Source organism: Cervus elaphus, chromosome 14 (assembly GCF_910594005.1).
Source record: "Cervus elaphus chromosome 14, mCerEla1.1, whole genome shotgun sequence".
Classification (NCBI taxonomy): domain Eukaryota; kingdom Metazoa; phylum Chordata; class Mammalia; order Artiodactyla; family Cervidae; genus Cervus; species Cervus elaphus.
In genome coordinates, this window is record NC_057828.1 from 52,492,627 (window position 1) to 52,511,115 (window position 18,489).

Sequence of the window (18,489 nt, forward strand, 5' to 3'; positions counted from 1 at the left end):
CTGGGCATCTGCTGCCACCAAGCGGCGGATTGCAAGGTCGCTGGCTCAGAGAGCGCCCAGGGCCCACGGTGTCCAGGAAGCCCCTCGCAGGCCCTCCGAGGACCCGGGTCCTGGTCTTCTCACTTCTCCGTCTCTTAATTAAGGAAACTAGGCTCCTCCCTCCTGTAAGGAAACGCGGACGTCCTGGAAACGTTCTCCCAGGCTCAGGATTGTCCAGGGAGAGGAAGGGGGCAGAGTCAGGACCAGCGGCCGGTGGGGACGCCAGGGCCCCCCGGCCGCCTTCCTGCCCAGTTCCTCCTCCTCGGAGGTCTCTGCAGACCCGGGCCTAAGGGGTGAGGGCGGCAACCCCTGGCTCAGCTGGAAAATCCCTCAGGGCAAGGCAGCCTCGCGACCTCAGTCCTGCCATCGCGGGGGAAGGAGCAACCCTGGCCTCCGTCTACCTCCCTCCGATACTGCCACAAGAGGGAGGTCACCCCACAGTCTGGGGGTCGAGTCCAGCGCCCCGGTGGGAGTGAGAGTTTGGGTCCACAGAGGTCTTTGGGTGGTGCTGGGGCATTGAAGAGGGGGCCCCTGGGACCTGTCTTATCTGGGCGGGGCTGCCCGGGGCGGGGTCCTGGGGGTGTGTCTTGTTGTGGGCGGGGTCTGTGTCGGGGGCGGGGTCTGGCGCGCCGGCCGCTCATTTCCGCCGGACGCGCGGCGTCTGGGCGGATGGAGGCTACGCGGAGGTCGCGGCTGAGTTTGAGCCGTCGGAAGCCACCCTCGGGGGCCAGGTGAGGTCGGGGGCTGGGGCTGGGGACGGCGCGGGGCTGGGGGCGGGAAGCGTCCCGGGTGGGGCCTCGTGTCCCCGGCCAAGTGGTAGCCGGGTGTCACACCCCCACGTGCTCCCTGGAACCCGCCTCGATCCCGCCCCGTCAGCCCTCCTCCCACCCCACTCCCTCCCGGCTGCAGAGCTGCACCCCTAGTCTCTCCCCGCTGAGTCCTCCTTTCTGTTCCCGAGGGCCCCGCTTCCCGCTTCCCCCGCGCTGAGTTATTATGCCCACCCTCGCCGCCCCAGGCCTCCGAGCAATCCCCCCGGGTCCCTCCCGGACGGCGGCGAGTGCGCGAAGCTGTGGACTCAGTTGCTGCGCATCGCAAGCGCAGACCTGAACGTGGACGGCGAGCTGCCGCCGCTGCCCGCCTTCCCCGGCCAGGTGCGTGTGCAGTGGCCCCCGCGTGGCCCCGGGTCTCCAGCTGGGCCAGGGCGGGCAGGCGGGCGCGGTCCGACGACCTCTTCTTGCAGGAGCCCAGTCGCAGCCCTGAGCGCCCGCCCCCGGAAAGATTCACCGTGGGAACCGAGACCTTCTTCTGGACGCCTTTCCCGCCGCCCCCGCCGGGGCGAGGCGGGGACTCGGGCGGCTCCGACCTTGTGCTCAGCGCGGTCCGGGGGCGCACGGGGTTCCCCCCAAAACACCCAGCGCCCCAGCTCCGCGGAACCCCCAGCGCTGAGGAGCAGCCGTCGGAGGAGCAGCCCTCCCAGCGACAGCCGTCCGTGGACTCGGCGACAACCCTGCAGAGCTGTCCCATGTGCCAAGTAGACTTCGCCCCCGGGTGAGTGGCCCCCTGGGCCTCCCTCCCCTCCACTGCCACCCCCGTGGCCCCTGCCCTGTTTGGAAACCACAGGCAGTTTCTGAAGGCTAGGGTACTTGAGCTCAACTTTGGCTTTTTAAAGTGAAATTTCATGCATAGAAAGTTGGCAGAGTGCAGAGGTGGTGCTGATCAGCCAGAGGGCACAGGGCTGGGTTTGAAGGTCCCCCTGCAGGTACACCGGCCTGGGGCCCTGCTGACAGGCTGCAGCCTCCCAGACGTGGCCCCTACAGTGGGAGGGCAGGGAGACTCTGGCTCTAATGGGGTCCACACTGACATCCGGGAACTTGGTGGTGACTGGCATCCTCTGGTGAGACTGCCTCCAGGGCCAGTTTGGGCTGTGGGTCACAGAGCAGCTTTTTGTTATGGTCCCTCTGGCAACCTTCCCTGTGGGTGGACTGCCAGTTTTAGAAATGAAGACTTTCAGTGTCTAGAGATGCCTTTTTTGTTTTAGAAATCCAACATATATGCATTTTGTAAAGTAAGGTGATGGAATTTGACTTTGCTAAGAAGTCCCACCTGCCCAGCTTTTGAGCCACGTGTCACATAGCTAAGGACACAGGCATGGGGATCGTGGGGGTCAGGACAGCAGGAAGGAGCTTGGTCGGATGTAGGGGATAGATGGCAGGTTTTGGTAGCTGGTCTTTGTGTGTCCTGTGGCCTGGAGACTGTGTTGAATTATGTGCCTCATCCCTGGTTTTTTGGAAACAAAACCGGCCCTAGTGGTGAAGGGAATGGCAGCTGATGACAAAAGTCATCAAAACAGTTAGCAAAATGTGCAGCACAGACTGCAGAGGGGAGAAGAAACACGGTCTGCATTCAGATATCCAGGCTCCTCCAATGGTGATGTTTTATAGGAACCAAGCCTTTGAGAGCTTGGACAGCTCAGTGTGCAGGGAGTGAGGGCAAGAGGGGTGACTGTCCCCAGGAGGACCTGTGGTGAAACACCCCCAGTAGGCACAGGTCTGGCGTGGTGGGAGGGCAGGTGTGGCGGCTGCGCTGAGATGCCTGTGCTCTGGAGAATTTGTAAAACGTCCTCAGACCCAGTGTTTCACCAAACACACCTCTTGTCCCATATTGAGGCTGTTGGATGGTTGTGGTCTGAAGACACCAGCTCCCTTGCCCGTCCTGAGGAAGCCGTGAACACTTTTGAAAATACTAAGTCCCCTTGATTCCTACCGGTTGAGAGAAACCCAGGGACAGAAATGTCATTGGAAGCCCTGGAGGGAAATTCATTTTCTTGGCAGAAGATGCCGTTGAAGCTTCCTGACACTGTCAGGGCACCCCAGCCCTGCCTCTCTGTTGTAGGGGCAGCTTTTGTTTTTGGATCGCTTGCTTTTCTAAACGTCTAAGAAGGAGTTCCTAAGACTTTGGAAGGATGTTCCAGTCTGAGCTCTTTGAGCAGTCAGATTAAGGCTTGGCAGAGTGCCTCAACATAGGTGTTGGTGTGGGCGGTCCAGGTCTCCATGCGACTGGAGTGCTTCTTATACGTTCTTCCCTTTGATTAAGGACAGCGTGCCCTGCCCAGGCCCCACCCCAAGGCTGCAGAGTGACTTGGGGACCCCCCTCCTTGGGGACAGGCCAGGGCACAAGGGAGCCGAAATGAGTCTTGTTTGCTTTCAGGATTCTGGGCAATGTTTGTGACCAGAGGTGGAAGACTTGCCACCTTCTGAGCAGCGGGGTGAGGCGAGTGGGAGGTGGGCTGCTGGTCTGCAGGAAGCACGGGCAGCCTGGGCGCTTTGGGCAGCCTAGTGCTTCCAGGTCACTCAGAACCAGTGGTTCTAGAGCTTCCTCTCTGACCCGAGGGCTGTCACGTGGTGGATGCCACAGACTGCATGTGAGCACCCCTCCAGGTCCCTGTACCACGAGCTCCGGGGTGGTCAGGAAGACTGGCTCCACCTGCCACTTTAGACATGAGATGGGTGCCTGCATTTGCACGAGACCCAGGTCGGCCCATGGGGTCTCACTGGTCCCTAGGCCCCTTGCACTGCTGGGTGTCCTGGAGGGTCTGGACCATCAGTCCACGCAGCAGGCTTTGGGCTCGAGTGGGATCCACCTCAGAGCTCTCGTTGAGGGGGTTCTGAGGAAAGCCCAGACAGTGCTCCCCACTGAGGGACAGCACAGGCAACGCCCAGACCCTCATGGGCCATCCTCTCCCCAGCAGGGCTGAGTCTGGCCGGAGGTGTACGCCCATCCTCATAGTGACCGCTCTCCGAGGCGCCACCCTTCACACCCTGTCTTTTCCCAGTGGCCTTCAGAGGAGGGAAGGGTCGCCTGGGGCACGTGTGGAGGCAGAAACACCCAGAGAGTTTGTCTGATTGATGAGATAGGGCTTCTGCCTGGGAGGGGGTGGGGAAGACCCCAACGTCCACCTTGGGGCCGATTCTGCTGAGCCCACCCACACCCTTCACCCGCAGGTGGGTTCTTGGGGTTTTTCAGACACAGGGTCCCAGCCCTCAGATGCAGGCGCTTGAGGAGTCTGGTGCCCTGGGGACCTTGGACCCAGGAACAGGGTTTGGAAAGGCCCTTTTTCATTGAGGGGACCCCTGCCCCCTGTTCTGCCAGCCGAGGGCACCGTCCCGGGTTCTCATGTAGTCAGCTCCCAGGAGGGGCGTGGAAGTGCAAGACACATACTCTGGCTGGGCGCCCTCCCCGCCGATGACCCTCCCCTCTCCTCTGCTCACAGGCTGGCGCAGCTGGATGTCGACAGCCACCTGGCCCAGTGCCTGGCAGACAGCACGGACGACATAGAGTGGTGAGCAGCCTGGCCAGTGCCTCCCCCACCCTGGCTGGGCCACCTCCTCTCTGCTGTGTCCCCAAAAACTGCATGTTCAAGTGCTTCAGTGTGAAGTGCTCATGTCCCATCTCTTTGTGTTGATACTGAAACATTGAGTCCTTTTTCCTTTTTTGCTGATGCTGAGCGATGTGATGACTGAGGTGGACAGAGCCACCCAGCAGACGGACTAACCCCAGGTGGGTAACAGGGACAGTGTCGCCAGCAGTGTGAGTATTTGAACTCAGGGTGGCTTGGGAATGGACGCTTTGCTGACTCTGTGAACTTGACTCGGGCTTCATGACCATGTTTGAATCCCCAGGTAAACCTGCTCCTGCAGCTGCAGGGATGCAGAGCAGCCCCTGGAATCTGCGGAGAGGGATCAGGTCCGTCTGCTGACGTCCTGTGTGAGCTTTGTCTCAGAGGCCCTGTGCAGGGGGGTCTTCTCTCCTGTGCCGTCAGTCCACAGGTTCTGGAAGAGCCTCATCTCCAGCTCAGCCATGGCTGCAAAAGTCTAAGGTTACCATCCAGAAGTCAGTATTTTCAGGAAAGGCTTCAGGCAAGCCATGAAAAGACATGGAGGAAAACTCTGTGCACACGGTACACTGAAAGGCTACAAGCTGAGCAATTCCAACTCTAGGCTGTTCTGGAAAAGGCAGAACGCATGGAGACAGCAAAAAGATCAGTGGTTATCAGGGATTAGTGGGGAGAGGGTATAAACAGGCAGAGCACAGAGGATTTTTAGGGCAGAAAAACTTTATGACCTGACGTGTCAGTGCAGCCTCTCGTTTGCAACAAGTGCACCCCCTGGGAATGTAACAGGGGGAGAAGGGGTCTCTGTCTTCCTCCCCACCAGAAATGGAAGTGAGGGACCTAAAACTGCTCTGAAAAATAAAACTTGTTTTTAAAAATCATCTTTAGAAGCCTTTGTTCCTGGAGACACCTTCTTATAATGAAAATGATAACAGCACGCGTTGTCATTAAAGTCTTTAATAATGTGCAAGACTTGAGCAGCCGTGGCCTTTGTGGGCATGCCCTCTGCAGAAGGCAGGCCAGGGCCACGGCCCACTGCTCACTGTACAAAACCACAGGACGTGTCTCCTGCTTCACAGTCCTGAAGGCGCCCGTTTCCAAGAACCATATCAGAGGATATACTGTGTTGTGACTGGAGCCACTGGACCCACCTGAGCATATCCTTCGCCTTCTAAATTTATAAAAGCATAGGACCATGCACGAAATCACCCTGCCTGGGAGGCCAGGTTACACACAGGTCTGTACACCAGCAACCACACTGGCGACTGGGAGGCTGTACCTGGCACCACTGCAGCGTTGACATCAGTGCCGTCAGTGTGAACAAATCCACGGCCCCTGTACTGTCTGAGCAGAGGTGTTACCGTCCCTGAGGCGGCACGGGACCCCGTTGCGGGCACACTGGGGTCTCCCTAGGTGACTGCATAGCCCTCCTGATGATGTCACCACAGGGTCAGAATGCCCACCAGGCCTAGGCCACCCTGACTCTGTCCCAGGGTCCTTCACTTCCATTTCCGGGGGCGGGGTGGGGGGGTGGAGAGGGTGTGTGTGTGCAAGTCTCCACATTCTAGAGATGCTGCTCTGCCATCAGGGCCTGGCTGGGGTGCCCAGGGAATCTGGGGGCACCCAGGGAGGCTGGTGTGTCTGTGCTGGGTTGGGCCAAGCCAGCAGCTTCTTTATTTAGCTTTTAACTGTGATCTGCACCAGGCTGCTGCCACATTGGGAGAAGTGAGGCCCAAGGATGCATGGCTACGTGGGACCCACACCCACAAGGGACATCAGGAACTACTGTCCTGAGGGTGGACAAGGCCCTCCTCCCCACTTTGCCTGGCCTGAGCCACACTTGACAATATCAGGGACTTAAAAAACCCACATGATTTACCTCTTTCTAGAAAACCTTGGGTTCAGCTTTTTACCTAAGGAGGAGGGTGGCCGAGTGACTGTGCCCCCTGCAGGTCATGGGAGGGAGGAGGTGAGCCCTGCCAGCAGAGGGGGCTAAATTTATTCCTTTCCTTTAAGGCTAGGGCCCATCATACACATACCCTCTTAAAATGTCTAATTCTGAGCATTATTATTCCTGATAAAAATACTCTCCAAAAATCTGATACATAACACAAGACATATGTAGGCACTGCTTAGTGTTTCCAGAAATATATTTTGTGCAGATTTCGTTTTCAACTTTGTGTTTTTTTTTTTTTTTTTGGTTTGCGGGTGCTTTGGTGAGCCTTGTTTTAGAACCTCTATGACCCAGTTTTCCTGGTCAGTCTAAGGCCCGGGTTGGGACCAATGGAGCCCACCTGGTGAAGGTGTGACCTGGGCGTCAGACCACGAGCTGCTGACATGCTCGGTATGAAAATACTTGTTAAATATTAACAACAGGAACTTACCAGGATTTAGAAAATGTTCCGAATTTGTATAAACTCTCCACTGCGCAGGCACTTACATTCCGGACGTGCCTCCTCCGCGTGGGCCGCGCCTGCGACTATGGGCGGGTGCCCCCCGCTGAAAAAAGGCATCAGAGGGAAGCGCCAGCATCAGAGGGACACTTTATTCCTCGGGACATTACAGGCCAACTCCCGGTGGAGCAGGTCAGTTCTGCTTCTGTGGAAAGTGTGCACCTTCGAAGTTGGGGGCAGTTTCTCCCTCGGACACGGTCGCCGCGGCCCCCGCGGCGCGGGCGCGAGAAGCAAGTTCCTCTGGGCCTAAGGCCCACGGGCCGCACGGGGAGGTTGTTCTGCCCTGGGCACCCACCCACGCCCGGCCCCGCATGCATGCGCAGGGGTCAGGGCCAGGGCCAGGGCCAGCGCCATCCACGCGTCCATGACGAGAGCGCGGTGCCTCACACGGACTCCTCGGTGGACAGCAGCAGTGGGTTGATGTACTCGAACCCTTCAAACTCCGACTGGTCGATCCTCTTGATTACGTCCCTGTGGCGCCAGACAGAGAAGGCTCAGTGGGCGTGTTTGAGATCGGCCCTGTCTCGCCCCAGGAGCTAAGGACTCCGCCCCCCCCACCCCCGCCCCCAGCAGTTCAGGACGCCCGGCCTCCACCTGGGACTCTTCCTCCCCTTGCAGTCCCGGCCCTGCAGCTGGACACCCCACCCCACCATGCTGTAGGCCTTACTCGTCGTCAGGGGTCAGCTGCACTGGCTCGCTGGTGAACTGCGTATCGAAGTTGTCCAGGCCATAGTCATCCGTGATCTGCGGCTGGAAGGGCGGGAGGGCCTGCTTCTTCCCCAGCTGTGGGAAGATACACGGTCAGAGACTCGAGCGCCAACTCGGCGCTGCGCAAACTCAAACCACAGAATCAAACAGAAAATATGGTGCTTAAGTATATAAGCCTCATTTGATGGCCAATTGTTTTTCTCTAAAGTGTAGAAATTTCCCTCAAAGTCAGAAAAACTACTTGAGCTGAAAAGTGCTGGCAACACAGGCCATGAGAGACATACCCCACGCCATCAAGGGCCTGCAACCCCGCTCCTTAAACCAAAGGAGACTGGTTTGGGGAGTTTTAATCTTGGAACCCTGGTCGTGAGAGCGCTGGGGCTTGGTGGGGATACCTATGTTCCACTGGTACCCCTCCTCCCGAGAAGTCTTAAATGGCCATTTCTGACTAGTGTTCCCAACCCCAAAGGGATGCATGGCATTGAAAGGTTTGTCAGGCAGGAAATGGGGCACATGAGGACCCAGACCCTGCCTCCCAGTTGTCATCTTGGGGGCTGAGACACAGTGGTGTCTGGAGAGGGCAGAGTCACGTGGAGGAGGTGGAGCAACTCAGAGTGGCTCCAGTTACCGAAGAGGGGCGCCTGGGCCCCCACGTTCACACACTACATCCTCTCCCTTCCCCTCAGGTGTGTGCTGCACACAGGTGCTGGGCCAGGCCTGCTCCTCAGACCTCAGATAGAGCCACACTGAGGCATGGGGGTCTCTGCCCGGAGGGACCGTCCCAGTCACAAGGGAAGCTGGAACCAGAGGACAGGCAGGAGCCAGCCCTCTGGTTGGACCACTATGCTCTCACAGCCAGGGCAGCTTGATTCAAGGGGTGGATGATCCTGGTCTTTCACGACTGGCTGCCGCCTTCCCTTGGAGGGTCTGAATGAGCCAACCTGGAAACCCCCCGCCTGGGTGGGGCCTCCTTGTGACCCGGTTGGAGAAATGGAACTGTCCCAAGGCCCTGTGTAGGGAGAGAGCTCCAACCAAGTCAGAAATAAGCCTCCAGTCCACCCCAGCTCACACCCCGTCTTTGCACTGTGGGGCCAGGGCCCTTAGGAACACCACTTATGGCAACAAAAGCAAACTGGGCCTGGAAGGTTGAAACAGGTCCTATAAGTTTGGGGGATTTGGGAAGCTGAACACACAGGTTCTGCTAATGAAGTTGGTGCAGGAAGAGTGAATGTCACAGAGATGAATCCCCCAGTCACGCCCAGTAGCCACCTGGAGAGGCATGCCCATCACTGTCACCCAGAGGATGCAGGAGGCAGGTGCAGAACAGAGGGGACGGGCTGACCCACTGGCAGAAGGGGGCTACCAGTGTGTGTGCATGTGCCCACACGCCCATGTGCACGCTGTGATCCCAGGGCTACGGGAGCTGGTGGGCATGGCCACACCCTGGACACTGTTCTGGGGATACAAGGCCTTCCCTTCTCCCCTGGCTTTCTCTCTGTCAGGCAAATTTCCATATTCTTGTCAGCGTGAAATATATTCAGATAAAAAGGAGAAAAAGGAGCATTTCTCTTGTACTATTTTCCCTACTTTAGGTCTCAGGCTGCTTTAAAGAGATTTAAATATCAAGTCAGAACAGACCATGAGGAAAATGCAGCCAGGTGCTGGCCTGGGGTCCTCCAAGCCCACCCCCCATCCCTGGCCACATGGCTGCCCCCTCACCTCCCCGCACACAGTGTCGCCTCTTCTTCCCTCAGTGAAAAGCAATGAACTGGAATGGTACTGCCCTAGAGTGACACCCCAGAGTCCCACCACTTAGCCCTGAGGTGTGATGGGAAAGAGGAGGCCCAAAGGGGCTGGGAGTGAGTGCGCTGAGGCAGTCTGAAGGAGGTGACGGGTGGAGGTTGGGAGGGGCAGAGCTGTGTCATGGCCCTGAGGCAGGAGTGGGCCCAGTGTGTCGGGGCAGCGAGGGACTCCTACAGGCCCAGTGGAGGAGGTGGCTGCTGGCAGGGCCCAGGCAGGAAGCAGGGGACTGTCCAGGATGTGGGCAGCTCAGGCCCAGGTGGCAGCAGTGGGGGTGAGAGAAGGCCCAGACCCAGAAGGTTGAGTCCCCAGTACTGGGTGGGTCAAGGGCCACTGTAGGGGGAGGGGCCATAGCACACCTGGGTGTCTAGCTGGGACTAGCTAGATGGTTAAGTGGAAGTGTCTGTGAGCTGACTCAGGGCATGGACATGGAGCTCAATCAATGGGTGTCTGGCTGGGCTCATCTACCCAAACACACCCCGACAGGACACCCAGCATAGCATGAATTGGACGCCCCAGCAAGGCTGCTCTCAGGACCTTCAGGAAGCACTGCCCCCAGGGCCTTGTCACAGCCTGCCTCATTGTTCTAAATCAGTGTTTCCCAAGGCACCCCCATTTCCACCCATCCTGCTCCCTGGAGGCCCCTCTCCCCCGGGGAGGCAGGTATCAGGTTCCAACCACTTTACCAGGTCCCAGTCTATACTGCGGAAGAAGGCGTGAGACTTGATATCGGAAAATCCAGTCTGCGGCCGGCAGCCGAGCCTCTCCTTGGGGTCCTGGGGAGGTCAGAGTTCAAATGAGGACGAATCAGCACAGAGCAGGGCAGCCCAAGTCAGAAGCGGGTCTTAAACACCGTCAGCAAACCACCCGCGGCCAGCCCCCTGCCCAGGTGAAACTGCTTCCTCCCAGCGGGTTAAGCTCCTTCAGGAAATGCCTCTCTGGCATAATTTCTCCTCATTATCTTTTGTCAAGTCTGAATAAGCATCCACAGGACCACCAAGGAAGGAAGCAGAGTCACACCCATGTCCGGCACTGAACTAGCAGACCAGGTGGTAAAGCCTCAACCCCAGTAGCTGAGGAAGGGCTGCGGCCATGGCCCCTGGGGTGCCACAGGGGGCCACAAGTGTACCTTGTTTAAAAATCCTTTCAACACGTGGGAGGCCTTGACAGAGAGGAACCGGGGGATCCGGATGGGCTTCTCCAGGATGACTGCAGGACCGGAGGAGAGAGTCGTTCCTTCTGCTGCCCCTCCGCCAGCTCCTCCTTCCCTGCCCCCAGCCTGTCAGCTCTGCCAAGCAGCCTGCCAGGCACTGGGAACCTTTTCTGGGCAGGAGGGTCGGGGCAGTCACGGTGGCCTGGGCCTCTTCCTGTACCCCAGCAGGGCCTCCAGGCCTCAGAGGCCCCAGTGCCCACGGTCAGGCATGCTCATGATCAGGGATGAACCAACAGCAGCTCAGCTGGCCCTATGTCCCCACGTCCACAGGTGCAAGACAACACTGTTGGACAGCTTCCCCACGTCCACAGGCCCAGGAGAGCACCATGGAGACAGCATCCCCGCGTCCACAGGCACAGGAGAGCACCATGGGGACAGTCTCCCCACATCCACAGGTGCAAGAGAGCACTGTGGGACAGTCTCCCCACATCCACAGGCACAAGAAAGCACTGTGGGGACAGCCTGGGCCAGCATCCTGGGGGCAGTCAGTTCTGGTCCAGGGGCCCAGATGGCAAGGAGCTGAGGCTGAGCACAGCCCCTGCCCAGGACTCGGGCACACCGGAGGTGGGGAGAAGGGGGCCTCGGCTAAATCAGGACAGATTCTTTCCCGTGGATGTGAAAGACCAGTATCCCCCTGCCCACCATGCTTTGCTCCCTGAGAGCCAGTAGTGGACAGGTGGCCACACCAAGTCTGTGGCAGCCACGGTGACCAGTCAGGGGACCCTTTCACCCCCACTTCTAAAAGGGGAAAACCCGCAGAGCACGGAGGGAGCTTGATGTATGGCCCGCGCACCTTGGAAAAGGTAGTCTTCAGTGTTCATGTCGGGGTTGTCGGTGATGATGTCGAAGGGGGAGCGGCCTGCCATCATCTCGAACATCAGCACGCCCAGCGCCCACCAGTCCACACTGAACCCTGGGGGAGAGCCAGGCTGGTCAGGCCAGGACTCTCCATTTGTGCTGTCCAGTCATGGGGCAACAGCTGTGACCTGGACCCGGACCACAGCTGAGGCTGGGTGTCCCCAGCATCTCCCAGGCGGCCTGGCCTCCCCTCTGTCCACTGTTCTGGGGGTTGCAAAGCTATCTTCATGTCAAGGAAGCCCAGGGACAGCCACCTGCCCCTGTTGTCCAAAGGTGTGCAGCTCCATCACACATAGGGCCCCCATCCTGGGAGGGCTATAGACTCTGCTCTGGACAACAGCTGCTGTCCATCCTCCTTGTTTGGTTACTAAGTGACTTCAATCGTATTGGCCTCCTAGGTGCCTAGGGATCTGAGGGGGCGAGAACCTGCCCACCCCCCAATTTCAACGGCAAAGAAAATATGTGGAAATATTTGAAAGTGTATTTGTGATGGGAAAACAGAAGAACCCAAAAATGCAGGGGCTGTACACAAACAGACACACATGTACACATGTTCTAATCTCACTTTCATTTCACACTCAGAAAAGGAGAGGGTGGACACAGTCCAGTGTCACAGGGGCTGTGGGTGGTTCTGGTGGGTTTAGGGAACCCACACTTGTGGGTGGCACAAGTGACTTGGGACCCCTGCTTGGGGCCTGTCTTTGCATTGTCTTCTCCTTCCCAACCTTTCGGGCTCCTTTTGACCAGAGGGATCTTGCCCAGTGACCTCCCCAGGGGACACTCAGGTGGACACATGGGACAACAGCTGGGACTGAGGCCATGTGATGACCTGGGGCTGGTGAAGTAAGGGTGTGTGTTTTAATGCAGTCTGGTCAGGAAACCCTCTTCCTGGCAGCTGGGCCAGCTCCCCAGAGACCCTGGTTAGGACCCCGTCAGCCCCACTAGGACTGCCTCCTTCGCTGTCTGCTCCATCACAGAGTCTCTGGCAGAGGCAGCTCCCAGGGCTCAGGCTGTCCTGGTCCACTCCAGACTCAGAGCAAAGTCCCTGGGCAGAGGAGGCTCCCAGGGCTCAGAGTGTCCTGGTCCACTCCCACCTTGGAGCCAAGTGCCTGTCCCACCCGTGCTCACCATATTCCTCTCCCCGCAGGATTTCGGGGGCGATGTAGTTCGGGGTTCCGCAGAAAGTGCTTGTTGTGTCACCGGGGCCCAGGCCTTCCTGTGGGGACAAAGCTAATTACTAGGAGGGAGGGCACCCCCCAGACACGCCCCCACTAGTGGGAGAACGCATGGTCATGCAGAAGTGCCAGAGACCAGGCATGGGTGAGACGGTGAGGGCGCCAGGCTGGCCATGACCCCGGGAGGCGGGTGGGCAGGAGCAGTGTGCGGGATGCTCACCTTGCACATGCCGTAGTCTGTCAGCTTGATGTGGCCGTCGGCGTCAAGGAGGACATTGTCCAGCTTCAGGTCCCGGTAGATAATCCCTCTCTCGTGTAGGAAGTTGAGTGCGATACAAATCTCAGCAGCATAGAACCTGGGGAGGGGGCGACACCTGTCATCAGCAGAGAGAACCCAACCAGGAACCTGGACAGGAGGACACAAGACGTCGGAATTCTCCACTGATGAGCTCATGGGCCAACAGGACTGGGCAAGACACACGTGGGCCCACAGGACCGGGAAAGGCATGCAGCATCCCTGTGGTCAGGGAGACACAAACCAAACCTACCATGAGACACCACCTCACACCTACCAGGACAGCCACTAGACAACGGGCCCCCCATCCCTCTGAACAGAAGATGACAAGTGCTGGCAAGGATGTGGAGAAACTGCAACCCTCATGCACTGCTGGTTGGGATGTAAAATGGTGCAGCTGCTGTGGGAAATAGCTTGGAAGGTCCTCAAAACATTAAAAATAGAATTACCATGTGACTCAGCAATTCCACTTCTGTGAATAACTCGAAAGAATTGAAAACAGGGGCTCAAATGGGTATTTGTACCCCCTTGTTCACAGCAGTACTATTCACAGTAGCTAAATCATGGAAGCAACCCAAGTTTTCATCAAAGTATGAGGATAAAATGTGGCCCATTCCTGTGATAGAATAGGATCCAGCCTTGAAAAGGGAGGAGGTCCCAACACTGACACCTGCTCCAACATGGATGGACCTTAGAACATGACACGGAGTGAAACAAACCAGATGAGGGAGGATGCATCCTATGGGATTCCACTTCTCTGAGGTCCCTGGAGGAGTCAGAGTCACAGAGACAAAGTAGGAGAGTGTGGGTTGTGGGAGGGGGTGTGGAGCGAGTGTTTTATGGGGAGAGCTTCAGTCCAGGAAGAAGAGAAAGTCCTGGCGATGAAAGTCCTGGAGACGGTGGTGGGCATGGCTGCACAGCAATGTGAATGTGCCCAATGCCACTGACTGTGCACTTAAAAATGGTTGAGGTGGGAATTTTCTGTTATGCGTATTTTTCCACAATTAAAAAAGGAAAACATGAGCGTATGGGGTTCTTGATTTATTACTTGCCTCTCCCCAAAAAGGACCTATGGTGGTGACTCACAGTGCCACATGGGATTATTTTTAAGTGAGGAAATGAGGAAAAGGGAAAAAAGTATGGGAAAACAGGAAAGAGATGTGTATGGGGTGGAAATAAACGCCCCACCCGCCTGTGAGGCCCAGGCTGCAGGGGGTGGGGGTGGGGGCAATGTGGTCAGTGTCCCTGAGAATCATTTAAAAACAAAGATCGTCCTGCTGAGGCCGGACGGTGCCACTGTGCACTCTGCGCACCGAGGGTCGGGACCAAGGCCGGGCCATTCCCAGGACCCTCCGGGCTGTGGTCTGGCCTCCCCTGCCCTGGCCCCCACCCCCGTGCCCACCCCAGCTGCACCCACCTGGCGTGCTCCTCAGGCAGCTTCCTCTGCCTCTGCATGTGGAACATGAGGTCGCCCCCGTTGACGTACTCGATGACCAGGAACAACCTGCAGGACACACAGGCTGGGGTCACCCTCGTCCTGAGAGGCCCAGGCAGGCGGTGACCAGGCCATCCAACTCTGGGGTCAGTGGCGGGAGCCCCTCAGCTCTGATCCTGATGAAATAAAACTTGGGAGAGAAACTCTCGTCCACCACTCATGTCATTCAACACAGTTATTTACTCTCCCAATGATGCCTTTAGAGGGCTTCCCTGGTGGCTCAGATGGTAAAGAATCCACCTGTAATGTGGGAGACCTGAGTTCGATCCCTGGGTTGGGAAGATCCCCTGGAGTTACCCACTCCAGTATTCTGGCCTAGAGAATTCCATGGACAGAAGAGCCTGGCAAGCTACAGTCCATGGGGTTGCAAAGAGTCAGATATGACTGAGTGACTTTCACTTTTCACTTTCAATGATGCCTGGCCTGCCTTTGGGGTAACAATGTAAAAATAAGGCAGGGCTGGGGGCTCACTGGGGCTGGGAGGGTGCTATGTGGCTGGTGGCTGTGGAAGGCCTCCCCAGGGAGCAGAGGCCTGGATGGTGCGTAGGGAGAGGTAGGGGAGGGCAGAGCTGAGGGACAACCCTGCAAGTTGAGGGGCCTGGTTCAGCTGGAGAAGCCAGAAGGGCGGGTGCGCCATCTGGGGGACGCCAGTGGCCCTCTGGCCACTGTCTGGGTGGACCTGGGGCAGGGAGATGGGCAGGCCTAAGGGGAGGAGGTGCTCAGCCTCCTGGTGTGGCTGGCCTGGAGGGCCTGAGGCAGAGCCTACAAAATGGCCAGTGGGGTGAGCAGTCAGGAGAGGAAGGGCTGGCTGGAACCACGGGATGGTCCCATGCACCCCTCCCATAGGACCCACCCCAAGCTGCAGGTCCAGAGTTAGAGGGTCAGACACGGGGACCTGGCCACTGGGAATCTGCAATGCTACCGGCCTCCCAAAGGAGGGTGGGGCTGCTGGCTGGAGGGGCCTGTGATTGACAGGCCTCTAGGAGGGTGGAGGTGCTGGTGGGAGAGGCCTGTGATTGACAGGCCCATCCTCTGGATGCAGGCAGGGCTCTTCGGGTCCCCAGACAATTTACCTTGTGGTTTCCCTCCTTGATAGGATCCTCCTCACAATAAGGTTTCATTTTCAAAATTAAGTTCACACACAATTTCCCTGAAATGCCCTGCTGAGGCCGGCTTGTGGATTTTTAGGTCAACAGTTCCTCTGGGTATGGAGTGGGGCGGCTTTCAGAGAGTTGAGAGCACAGAGGGAGCCCCTCTGAGCACTGGCAGCCTGTCTGCATCACTGGTGCGATGATGGTGACGCCCCACATGTGGAGCATGTGAACAAGCTACAGACCGCCCACCAAGCCTCTGATCACATATTTACACAAGGAACAATTCCTAAACGCACACAGCAGACATGGAGGCTGAGGGCTGAGTACTGGGGGAGCAGCCAGAGCTCTCCATGTGTCCTGCAGGGTGGGGCGGCTCTCACGCTTGCAGAGGGCCCAGTGACACTGACCCTGACACTGGGCGGTCTGCACCGTAGCTAAGTTTTACTCAGACATTTGCCTGTGGCTGCTTTCACGCTATAACAGAGGCGAGAGACGGAAAAGGCTTGCCGATGTGGCACAAACAGGACAAGGATGGCTGCACAGCCCCCACAGACCTTCGCGCACTGTTCCAACATGTGTGCACATTGAACCCTGGCAGCCACCCTGGGGGGAAACATTGTGCAGGTGCTCAAGCCCTGGGGATAGGCCAAAGGCCTCGCCACTAAAAAACAAGAGCGCTTATTCAGAACGCTGTACTTCAAAGAACAGGATGATATTTGCCACGGTGAGCAGGGGTTGGGCTGCCCCAGGAGACGTGTCCACCCTACGTGGATGTTCCCCAGGGAATGGATGGTGGCCGCCCACATGGACACAAAGAAGTGCCATCCTGGTGCTGGAGACAGACACCAACATGAGGCCTCAGGGAGCAGGAGAGATGTTTAAAAACTGAGAAAAGTAGCAGCAATGGTGGCTTCCTCTCTGGATCTGGAGGAAAGCCTATAACGGGGGTTTCAACAGAAGCCATGTGACTGGAGTGAACACAGAGGCACACTCGGCTGGTCTGTGACTGTCACCTGGGGCCCCAGGTCTCAGGTAAGTCACCGATCAAGGAATTCACTTAATTTGCAACACTGATCAGCTATAACAACAGGGCAGAATGGTTTTTTTCCCCTATATTTTTGGCTGCGCCATGTGGCACATGGGTTCCCAGTTGCCTGATGTTTTCTTCCTTCTACACATAAACATTAACACTACTTTTGACATTTAAAAAAAATGTATATTGGAGTCTAGTTGACTTACGATGTTGTCTTAGTTTGGGTGTACTACCTTCAACATTTCTTTGCAGCAAACCCCCCAAGAGCCACCAGGGGCTGATTCACCCCAATGATGACGCTTCAAGTGACTCAGATAAGCTGGCTGCTGTGACAAACACCCCAGTGTCCATGGCCAAGCACAGCCAAGGGCCTGTCTCCAGGCTCCATGACTGGGGCTCTGCCTGTGAGCCCCAGATTGCATGGCTTTGTTGGCACATGTGTGATGCCAGGACAAGAAAGAAGCGCCCCCCCCACCCGCCCCCCGGGCTGAGACAGCAGGTCATGTTTCCTTAGTACTTAACTAAATATAGTTAAGCAGAACATAGTAAAAACTCACAAAACAGGATTCATCAAGAGCTGGAGACAGAAAGCGGTGTAAACACCACAGTCCACTCCTGGGCCAGAGACCAGGGCAGGAGCCAGGCTGCAGAGTGGGGGCCAGAGACGCTACCCACCCAACCTCTCACCCAGGATAAACCTCGAATGCCAGCCCCTCTGAGGGTCGAGGGTGCCAGGGGGCAGGAGGGGACCACCTGAGAAGCTTTCCTCATCTCAGGGCCAAGTCAGGCCAGCCTCCCTACCCTATGGGGTAGATCACCAGCCTCACTCAGAGGAGACCCAGATGTCATGGGACAGTGCTGAATCAAGAGTAATGCCACCAGCATCTGACCACACCCACTCCCCAACCCATGTCTGTCAGTAAGGCTTTACTGGAACACTGCCTGTGTCTGTCTGCACCCCAGTGAGTAGTTGTCATAGAGACCATGTGGCCCTCAAAGGTGATACTACTATCTGGTCTTCTGAGAAAAAGTGCTGACCCCCGGTATAAAAAATAACAAGAACACAGTTCTCACAACTCTCACAAAATGTCAGGTGCTGTTCTAAGCACACCTGTGTATGAAACTTAACCCAAGAACCGCACGGTAGGTTCTAGGAGTTTCCTTATTTTACAGACAGGAACATTGAGATGCTGGGAGGTCAAGGAATTTTCCCAGGACCACAGTTACTGTCTATGAGATCTGATACTGGGCGCCTTGGAGGAATCCAGAACCCACACCTGGAGCATGACTTCCAGTTATAGACCCCCCAATCACAGGGTGGCTGCCCCTGTCCCCTTGGAGGTAGGGGACAGAAGAAAGGAACAGAGGAAGCAGACAAGTGCCCGGGCTTCCGATGATGAAGGACAGACAAGAAAGGAAGTCAAAAGCCAAAGGGGCATCTCAGGATGGACCAGCCTTGTTCCCAAAGAAAGCACAGATCAGAAACACTAGGCAACCCCTGGACCCACGCGATCAGAACCTAGTCCCTGACTCAGAAGGATGCTCACATGATCCTGCTTGCTCACTTGCTCACTGTGAGCAAGCAGACCAGAGACCACGGCTCAGGGACAGACACTGACAGAGGAGAAATTGATGAACCGGCCCAGAGAAACCTCCTCCTGGATAAGAGGACAAAAAGCCCCCATCTCCCCGTAAAGGACGTGTGCCCAACACACCACCCAACACATGTCCGAGCTCCAAGGCGAGTGCGACTGGGCTGAGTCCAGCTCAAATGCAGGTGCTATCACATGTGAAAGACTCGTGGAACGTGAACCGCACATTCACAGGAGACATGCCTGATGATGAAATCAGGCAAAGTAGGAGAGACCAAAACAGCGAAGCAGCTGCAGGACACTGAGGATATCACTACCTAGAAAATGTGAAAAGTACAGCAAGC

The 18,489-nt window shown here is 57.1% G+C and overlaps 2 protein-coding genes across 8 annotated transcripts in view; one reads left to right on the forward strand and one right to left on the reverse strand.

Moving 5' to 3' along the window:
* The first annotated feature begins 576 nt into the window (after window positions 1–576).
* Window positions 577–7,003, forward strand: FAAP20 (FA core complex associated protein 20). 5 transcript variants are annotated; one of them, XM_043923584.1, is made up of 6 exons: window positions 635–770; window positions 998–1,190; window positions 1,280–1,587; window positions 4,310–4,378; window positions 5,509–6,773; window positions 6,862–7,003. In XM_043923584.1, exons 1-5 carry the CDS (start codon window positions 709–711, stop codon window positions 5,582–5,584), a joined length of 708 nt encoding a protein of 235 aa, XP_043779519.1. In that variant the 5' UTR covers window positions 635–708; the 3' UTR covers window positions 5,585–6,773; window positions 6,862–7,003. The 5 variants fall into 5 exon arrangements, with proteins under 5 accessions (XP_043779522.1, XP_043779521.1, XP_043779519.1 ...); XM_043923582.1 differs by lacking the exon at window positions 6,862–7,003 and having other exon boundaries at window positions 637–770; window positions 5,509–5,586; window positions 6,131–6,255; XM_043923585.1 differs by lacking the exons at window positions 5,509–6,773; window positions 6,862–7,003 and adding exons at window positions 4,545–4,596; window positions 4,719–5,310 and having other exon boundaries at window positions 642–770.
* Window positions 6,959–18,489, reverse strand: part of PRKCZ (protein kinase C zeta) — a 98,102-nt gene continuing 86,571 nt past the window's right edge. For all 3 annotated transcript variants that reach the window (XM_043923577.1, XM_043923578.1, XM_043923576.1), the window contains 8 exons: window positions 14,349–14,435; window positions 12,857–12,992; window positions 12,590–12,677; window positions 11,397–11,516; window positions 10,520–10,599; window positions 10,077–10,166; window positions 7,550–7,665; window positions 6,959–7,353 (listed from right to left, as the gene is read on the reverse strand). In XM_043923577.1, coding sequence (XP_043779512.1) covers window positions 7,266–7,353; window positions 7,550–7,665; window positions 10,077–10,166; window positions 10,520–10,599; window positions 11,397–11,516; window positions 12,590–12,677; window positions 12,857–12,992; window positions 14,349–14,435 — 805 coding nt within the window. In that variant the 3' untranslated portion in view covers window positions 6,959–7,265. The remainder of the gene's footprint in view (window positions 7,354–7,549; window positions 7,666–10,076; window positions 10,167–10,519; window positions 10,600–11,396; window positions 11,517–12,589; window positions 12,678–12,856; window positions 12,993–14,348; window positions 14,436–18,489) is intronic.